The 9,385-nt window shown below is 39.3% G+C and overlaps 1 protein-coding gene across 1 annotated transcript; it reads left to right on the forward strand.

Annotated features, from left to right (window-relative positions):
• The first annotated feature begins 401 nt into the window (after positions 1 to 401).
• LOC122053536 (chloroplast envelope quinone oxidoreductase homolog) lies at positions 402 to 3,037 on the forward strand. Its single transcript, XM_042615583.1, has 4 exons — positions 402 to 604; positions 1,822 to 1,963; positions 2,071 to 2,162; positions 2,237 to 3,037. Exons 1-4 carry the CDS (start codon positions 533 to 535, stop codon positions 2,921 to 2,923), a joined length of 993 nt encoding a protein of 330 aa, XP_042471517.1. The 5' UTR covers positions 402 to 532; the 3' UTR covers positions 2,924 to 3,037.
• Positions 3,038 to 9,385: the final 6,348 nt, after the last annotated feature.

Here is a 9,385-nt window from a genome sequence, read left to right on the forward strand (position 1 = left end):
AAGCGTTGTTTCGTGCTGCAAAAGTTGGAACCGTCAACCTAGCGGCCCCCTCAACCCGGCCCCACAAATATAAGAGGGAGTAAATCATGATGAATACAGGCCCAACTATGACATGGCGGTCTTAGGTGTTTAGCACGGACAGATATTGATGTTATCGCAATTGCTGCCGCAGACCCTTGACCTCTCGACTCATGCTGCAAGAATCCATGTCATAACCAGTTGATCCCGTCCGTGGGGCACATGTGAGCGTTGTTTCGTGAGAGAACGACAAGGGGTAAATCTGAAAATAGTTATGTCATTTTAAAAATTTTAATTCGTAGTAGTTGGTGTTACGAATTTTATTAGATAAGAATGTGCCTCACCGGTGATGAGAAGGGTAGCTGGCCACCGAACCGCTGCTACAATCCGCTGTTACAAATACTCGCTCCGTTTAACACCCCTATTCCAGCGAGCAGAGCAGAGCAGAGCCGAGCCGACTGCCCGTTTTCAAGGTTCCTGATTCAACAAGATATAGTTTTTTCTTCCTCTTCGAATGGCCCAAGCGAACGGAGTTATGAGAGCAATCCAATATGACGGCTACGGAGGAGGAGCCGCCGCCCTGAAGGTTTAACTTTAATTCCTCTGTTACGGAATGCACAATTGCAACGCACTTAATTTAGAAAGTTTGCTTAATAAATATTGAAATTATAGATTAAAATAAAGTTTAGTCATTGTTTATTTTGATTAATAATTTTATTTTTTTTTCATTAGTAAGATTAAATTTGACGAGTAATTTTAAATTTTTTACTAAGTTTGACGGTGATTTTTAATTTTTAACTAATCACTTTGACATGTAATTTTTATTTTTATTTAATGATTAAAATTAAGTTTGGCGATATTTTTTAATTTTTTAACGTTTAAAATTAGATTTGGTTAATAATTTTAATTCTTTTACTGTCAGAATTAGATTGGGCTGATAGTTATTATTTTTTTAAGCTAAATTTTAACTAGTAATTTTTCAAAAACTTAAGTTTGTCTAATAAATTTGATAGTTTTATAAAAAAAATAATTTTAAAAGTTAAAAAATATATTAAAATTTTATTTATTTTTTCCTTTTTTTTTCCGGTCTTTATTATTATGATCTCTTTGTTTTTTTATCATGCGCACTCTCTCTCTCTCTTTTAATCGATAATTTAATTTATCTAGATCACTCACTTAATTTTAGGATTGTACCAAGACTCTCTTTATTAAAGTTAAAATTGATCCATAAAAACAATTAAAAATAACAATTAAAATATATATTAATAATATTATAAAATTTAATTATTATTTTTAATATTTTATTAACCAAATCGAATTTTATTTAATTAATTAAAAAATTATATTAGACAAATGTATATACTTTTTTTTTAGGAATGATGTTTGAAAGTTTAAAAGAAAATAATTTTTATTTATAAAATTTTACTAATAAGGAAATGAGTCTCACGGTAAACTTATTGTTGCAGCATCACACTACAAAGATTTTTCTTCTAAAAAGTGATTTTAAAAATATTCCTCGTGTATCTTCATGAGTGTCTCCCTTATGTGACAGTCATTATTCCAAAAGTTAGTAGTCGTCAATGATTTACCTTCTCTATGTTGACCCTAAGACGAATTAATGAGGGTGTTGGAGATGAACATATTCGTATTTTGTCACTATGAATACTTTTTAATTTATTATGATGACTGATGAAAATTTTTTATAAAATCGAACCAATTATGATTCATTGATTCAAATAGTTGAATAAAAATAAATCTATTCTTGAATCATTTACATGCGACTGAAGATCATGTCGAATGCAGCATGTTGTGGTCCAAATTCCTTGTCCCAAGGAAGGCGAGATTTTGCTGAAGGTGGAAGCCACAAGCATAAACCCAATTGACTGGAAACTTCAAAAGGGCATGATGAGGCCATTTCTTCCCCCTAAATTTCCTTTTATACCTGGTAATTTAATTTAATTTACACACTCGCTTTCCTTCCTAGCTAGCTAATTAAGAGGAGGAGAAGATCAAACACTATCAATAACTCTGTGTTTAATTTGTTTGGAACAGGCGTCGACGTCGCAGGAGAAATAATTGAGGTGGGCGATGAAAGGACCGACTTTAAACAAGGCGACAAGGTCATTGCCATGCTTAACCTCCCTGTAAGTGCTCAAATATATATGTTTGTTTTAGTTAATGGAACCTGTAAAATTCAAATTCAATGTTACCATGGCAGAAGAGTGGAGGTCTTGCAGAGTACGCTGTGGCTCCTGTAACCCTCACAGTTCCGCGGCCCTCTGAGCTTGCTCCGGCCGAAGCATCCGGCCTGCCCACGGCCGCCGTCATCGCCTTGCAGGCGCTGAAAACTGCTGGTGTCGAGTTCGACGGAAGAAACATTTCCTCAAACACCTTGATCACCGCTGCCTCCGGCGGTGTCGGGCACTACGCCGTCCAGCTCGCCAAGCTCGCGGGCCTTCACGTCACCGCCACCTGCGGCTCCCGTAACATGGAGCTCGTCAAGAGCCTCGGCGCCGACGAGGTTTTGGACTACAAGAAACCTGCAGGCGCCAAACTGAGGAGCCCGTCGGGTAAAAAGTACGACACTGTGATCCACTGCGCTACGTGGATCTCATGGGGGACCTTTGAGGCTAACTTGAGCGCTGAAGGGAAGGTCATTGACATCTCACCATCTTTCAGATCCATGTTCACTTCGCTGTGCAGGAGAGTGATGATGTCGAAGAAGAAGCTAGTGACCCTGTTGTTAGAGCCGAAGGTGGAGGACATTAAGTTTGTGGTGGAGCTGGCCAAGGAAGGGAGACTCAGGACATTTGTGGATTCAAAGTACGGGCTGGAGAAGGCAGAGGAGGCTTGGGCTAAGAGCATGTCTGGCCGTGCAACGGGGAAGGTTGTCGTTGAAATGTGAGGAAGTAACGGAATTAAGGTGTGTTTGCTTCCGGTATTCCTGCCCCATACTGTGTATGATATGATAGCAAATACAGCGGTGAGCAGTTTGTTGTGTTAAAAAAATTATAAATAAATTTAAAATGGTTTAATAGTAAATGATATTAATTTATTTATCTCGATTTTGTTCGGTTGATTAGATTTAAATAAAAACATCGGTTTTTTATTTTAATTTGGAACTGAAATAAATAAAAAAAAATAGAAGACTATTGTCCTTGGTAAAAATCAAAATGTAATCCGTAATTTAAGAATGCTCAAAATCTACGTATGTCCTTTGAAAAAAAAACGAATAAATAAAAAAGGACATATTATAAGTTGGTTGATGACTAAGGGCATCTGTAACACGGGGTTAATGTCATGTTATAACGATACTGTTTATTTAACGTCACGTTATAGATGCGGCGTCTACGTTCATCCGCTTGAACGCGTTCAAGCTATGCATGAGGTTGGCCCACCACACGCGTATAATTTTTTTTTAAATTTTTTTTTAAAAATAATATTTTTTATTTTAATAAATATATTAAAAAATTAATATTATTTTTGAAAAATTATAAAATTATATTTTAAAAAGTAAGATTAATTATAATAATAATTTAAATATTTTAAAATATATGTATTTAATATGATATAAATTTTAAAATGATTGAGTGGATTGTGGGACTCATAAATAATGAGTGTGGATGTTAAAAGGAATGTGTGTAAAAGAAGGAGGTTGTTATAATGAGTATGTGACAGTGAACCCTATGCTTTTTGATGAGATTATGAATATTATAACTAGATAGCATTATAAATGCCCTGGCATATGACCCTATGCTTTTTGATGAGATTATGAATATTATAACTAGATAGCATTATAAATGCCCTGACATATAGGGATCACGTTCTCTCTATAACTCCGCAAAAAAACAGAAGCCTATGCGTGACATCCATGTCAGACACCCTATGGGAACATCCCACGTCCAAGAGCATCCCCGCTCAGCTCATATATCTCCTGGGAACATCTATGCCCGACTCATACACCATATGAGATATATTCTTGCTCATCTGATACATCTAGGACATCTTGTCCGAGAACATCCCCACTCAACTCATATGTCCTATGGGAACTTCTCCTCTCAACTTATATTATCTTTGGGAACATCTTGCTCGACTCAGACGCCTTGTGGAAACATCGATCCCGGCTCAACCCCCTCCTTAATGCTCTATTTACTTGAGATGTGGATAGAGAAAGAAAATGATTCTATGTGGAAAAAAAATTATTTCACGTAAAGGAAGAGAAAAGAAAAAACAAATTAATGAGGGAAGAGAAGAAAATCCCTGTGTGTGTGTGCAGAAGACAAGGGAAAAACAAAAGAAAGAAAGAGGGAATCCTTACATCGCACGATGGATTGAGGGGATCTTCTCTGGAAAGCCCTCCCCTATCTCGAATAGATCCTCAGGTCCAAGTCTAGTGACCCCGATGCGAGAATCTCTGACTACTTTGACGTTGCTGTAGGAACCGACATCGAGGATGCCTTTGCCGCCATGCTCTTCCCTACCGCGGTGGCGTCAGTCCGCTTCTTTTCCAATGACAACACTTGTTGTATCATCGCCGACCATGAAATTGGGAAGGCACCACTTGTTGGAAATTAAACTTTACTTTTTAATAGAGATAAACGTTGTTGATAAGGATAAGAGTTTGTGAAGATAGAATAATGAGATGGTAATTTTTGATGAGAGTTCGTGATAGAATAGAATTTGATGAAGTGATAATCTTGATAAGAATAAGGGAGTGTTTAGTTTAGAGGAATAAGAGTAGGGAATGAAAATTACAATCATTGATTGTCATTGTTGATGTTTGGATTATAGAAATGGAAATACAAATAAGGGAATGAATCCTTATTATTGCATAATGACTCATTCTCATTCTCCCTCCTTCAACGAGTCATTACTTTATTTTTAACAATCAAAATATTCCCTTATTCCAAAAATGCCTTTGACCAAAAATTAAAATTTTCTCCCTTAATATCAACTATCAAAATATATATTTTTTTTTTCATATCACTTTCTCTCTCCTTGTTCTCTCTCAGCATATTTTCTCTCTCCTCATTTTATCACCCACTTAATCTCTCTCATCACATTTTCTTCTTTTTTTTTCTCATTACACTTTCTTTCTCCTTAATATCTTTTATCACACTCGCTTCCCCCTTTTTTCTCATCACGCTTTCTCTCTCATCGTACTTTCTCTCTCCTCGATCTCTGACATCACACTCTCTTTTCTCTTTTCTCTTTCTTCTCATCACACTGTCTTTCTCATCATGCTTTCTATCGCATCACACTTTCTCTCTCCTCAATCTCTCTCATCACACTCTCCCTTTTTTTCTCAACACACTTTTTCTCTTATCATACTTTCTCTCTCCTCAATCTCTCCCATCACTCTCTCTCTCTTCATTTTTTTCTCATTACACTTTTTCTCTCTTCATCCTCTCTCATCATATTTTCTCTCTCATCTTCTATCATTATGCTCTCTCCCATTATACTCTCTTTCCTCATTTTCTCTCATCGCACTTTCTCTCTCTTCATTATTTTCCATCACACTTTCTCTCTCATTGTATTTTTCTCTCACATTCAACTTTCTCTCACATCTAATTTTTTCTCTTATTTTTCTTTATGGGTTAGAAAAGGAAATTTTAATTTATTCTGATAGAAAATATTCAACTAACTAAACATTACTTTTAAGAGTGATATTCATGCTCATACTCATTCTCATTTCACAATACTATGATTCTCATTCCGATTCCTATTCCTAAGAAAGAACCAAACACCCCCTAAGTGTTTCGTGGAGATAGAATAAAGAAAAAAAAAGTCTAGATTCAATGTATCTGAGATTAGTATTTATCCAATAAGCCTATAAATATATAACTTTTCTAAGAAACAAGTTGAGTTTATTTGTTTTATTCTCCTCCTCTTCCATGTAGATAGAGTGAATTCTTCTCGAGTAATTATGATAATTGGAGTATCAAGTTGAAGGTGTTTTTTAGAGCTTATAATGTTTGGGAAGTTATAGAAAAAGGATACGTTGAGCCATGCATTCTGAAAGCCCTATTCTTTTTGTGAAATTTTATTAGGCAATTCCTTCTTATACGATTGAATTTTCTCCCTTTTTTAAAAAAAATGATTAACCAGGCTGGGTAACGTCGAACCTGGGGTGACCGGCCCAGTCCCTCGGAAGTTTTCCACCGGCCATCAGGGTAAATCGGGAAACACTCGCAAGGGACAGTCCAGGAGCCCAGCATCCTTTAGTTGCGTGCCCCATTTGGAAGAAAAATTCTTACAAATTCGTCATAGCTGGAACTCGAACCGTGGATATCTGGGTGACAATCTGAATACCCTGCCACTGCATCATAGCCTCGGGGACAGAATTCTCTCTGTTTTAGCTCCATTCTATTGTGGTCAAATTTGCCCAATTGAGCCATTAGCTAAGGATGCTGGAGGAACTTATCCCAATGTTTGAGAAGACCTTGTAGGGAAAGCCTAATCTAGCTTGGGAAGGAGCCATGACAGGGAGACCTTCCAACTTTCATTGTAGCTGTAATGCTAAGCACAGAAAGTAGATAAAACGTAAACGAAGTGTTAACAGCTATAGAGCAAGAGAGTAGGTCTTTAGAAATTCTTTCATTTTGGCTAAGTCATTAATGCGAGAAGATGAAAAACTCATATTTTGGGTAGTCAGTTGAGGATGGTTGCGAAGGCCCGCAACGAGGTGGAATGCCCATTATGTCAGTGTGTTGTATTGGAAAAATGGGGCTTGTTGAGGATTAGTGTCATGTGGTGCTCGAATTGACTTGGTCTCACTATGATTGGGTTCAATGGCTTCATGTAATGGGGTTCTACTAATCAATATTTTTACGTTAACACCATCCACTTACTAAAATAAAGAGGGAAGATGAATTGCAGGCAGATTTAGGGCAGCAATGGTGTTGTAGTTTCTTGCTACATCCAACTAGCTTGGAATCTTTGGTTACTTTGAAACTTAATGCATCTCATTGGATGATGCTTGATCCCGTCCGGAAGCTGAGTCGGACTGAGGCGGGCCATGCTGTCACTGGTGTTGACGGAAAGTCGTTGCGAAGCCGGGTCGATCTGGCACCTGCCGAAAGGGCTCACATGAGTGGATGACAAGGGGATGATGACGTAGATGATGCAGTAAGGACCCTGCGCACACTCAGACGAGCTGCCTCATGTTAGAGACCAAGAACCAAGAAAAAAGTCCTCGGGTCAGACTCTCCGACGCTCAAATCAAGTACTTTTTCCCCAGAAACATAGAGAAAAGTACGAAAAGTAAAATATGAGTGTGAAAAGACGAGTGAGCGTACCTACGTAAGGGACAAAGCTTCCCTTTTTATACTGCAAGGGATGCTTCTGGAGTCTGACGGATGTCAAGGAATGTCGGATGTCAGGCTTTGTCTAGCGGTGAATAACACGTGGTGTCCTCCTATAGGTCTAGGAAGGAATCAGCAGGTGGTGAGTATCAGATCGTTAGCATATTCTCTGACAGACAGTGATTATTCTCTGACAGGTTGTTACGATTCCCTGGCTTGCTTGTCGTGTAGTGTATGCTTGCCCCGATCTGTTAACCCTGGACTGGGTTCCTATGCCTTCCGGCCTCGCTTTGTGGGGCGTAGACCTATATTTCCTAACCTGTGTTTGCCGCTTCACAAATCTAGATCTGCACACCATGTCCTACGTGTCCTGTCGTGTGAACTCCTGACCTGCCTTGGTTTGGTTCCACTTATCCTGCGTCCCGACTTGTACGCCTCCGTCCGATTCCGTCTGTCCCGACCTATACACTTTAATCTGATTCCATCTGTCCCGACTTGTACGCCTTAGTCCAATTCTGTCTGTCCCGACCTGTACGTCTTAGTTTGATTCCGTCTATCCCGACTTGTATGCCTTAGTCCGATATTGTCTGTCTCGACCTGTATGCCTTAGTCCGTTTCTGTCTATCCCGACCTGTATGCCTTAATCCATGTGTCCTATGTCAGAAATCCCGACCTGTATCCTTAGCTAGCCCATCTCAACCTACACGTTTTGGTCCCTGTGTTCTGTGCCAGAAGCTCTGACCTGTATCCTTAGCTTGCACATCCCGACCTGCACGCTTTGATCCAGGTATCCTGTGCCTTAAGGCTATAAATCCTAACCTGTATTCTTGGTTGGCACATCCCGACCTGTACGCTTTGGTCCCTGTGTTATGTGTCGCAAGGTTATAAATTTTGACCTGTATCCTTGGTTGGCACATCCCGACCTGTACGCTTTGGTCCCTGTGTTCTGTGTCGCAAGACTATAAATCCTGACCTGTATCCTTGGTTGGCACATCCCGACCTGTACGCTTTGGTCCCTGTGTTATGTCTCGCAAGGCTATAAATCCTGACCTGTATCCTTGGTTGGCACATCCCGACCTGTACGCTTTGGTCCCTGTGTTCTGTGTCGCAAGGCTATAAATCCTGACCTGTATCCTTGGTTGGCTCATCCCGACCTGTACGCTTTGGTCCCTGTGTTCTGTGCCACAATGCTATAAATCCTGACCTATACCCTTGGTTGACACATCCCGACCTGTACGCTTTGATCCAGGTATCCTATGCCGCAAGGCTATAAATCCTGATATGTATCCTTGGTTGGTACATCCCGACCTGTACGCTTTGATCCAAGTATCATGTGTCGCAAGGTTATAAATTCTGACCTGTATCCTTGCTTCCGAGTTCCTACTCGACGCGTAGGTCTAACCTCGGACTAGCACTTGTGCCTGATCAAGACCATCTTGTAACATGACCCTTTGATCTCCACGTAGGCCGGAGTCTTGACCTCCATGTAGACCAGACTCTTGACCACCACGTAGACCTGACTTCTGACCGTCACGTGAGCTTAACTTCCTACTGTCACGCGGGCTTGACTTCTGACCACTCCAAAGGCTTGACTTCCGATCACATCCGCTGTCCGACCCCACTATCATGCACCATATCAATGCTGATAAATATTTCTCTAGGACTGTGGATCCTGGATCCTAGATCCTATAGCAGTTTGTACCAGTCATATGAATCAGTAGTTATCCGTCTAAGTGAATGCTAGTACATAAAACTCTAATGCGATTGTACTGACAATTAAATATCTATTCAATATTTTCTAAATGTTACCCTTGTACAAACAAGGATGCAAGCCCGATGTTCTGCTTAAATGTATACAAATTAGTATCTGCTCTTGTTGAAGATAATAAAGAGCTAAAGATTCTTCATCTACAGAGAAAAGCCCCCAAAAACAAAATCCAGACACATAGCAAAGAATGCTAGAAGTTTGGGCAGCAATGCAATTGTGGCTCTCACTTGACTAATAGTTTATGGAGTTTTGATTAGACCCAAATAAGGTTATATTTTGAAGGCCAATGTTTTAA

Source organism: Zingiber officinale, chromosome 3A, assembly GCF_018446385.1.
Source record: "Zingiber officinale cultivar Zhangliang chromosome 3A, Zo_v1.1, whole genome shotgun sequence".
In the NCBI taxonomy this organism is placed as follows: Eukaryota; Viridiplantae; Streptophyta; class Magnoliopsida; order Zingiberales; family Zingiberaceae; genus Zingiber; species Zingiber officinale.

Bases quoted from the DNA above. Each gene is read 5' to 3' on its own strand.
- LOC122053536 (XM_042615583.1), top strand. From the start codon at position 533: ATGGCCCAAGCGAACGGAGTTATGAGAGCAATCCAATATGACGGCTAC. The intron at 605-1,821 runs GTTTAACTTTAA...TGTCGAATGCAG, and splicing joins GAGGAGCCGCCGCCCTGAAG to CATGTTGTGGTCCAAATTCC. The intron at 2,163-2,236 runs GTAAGTGCTCAA...TTACCATGGCAG, and splicing joins TTGCCATGCTTAACCTCCCT to AAGAGTGGAGGTCTTGCAGA.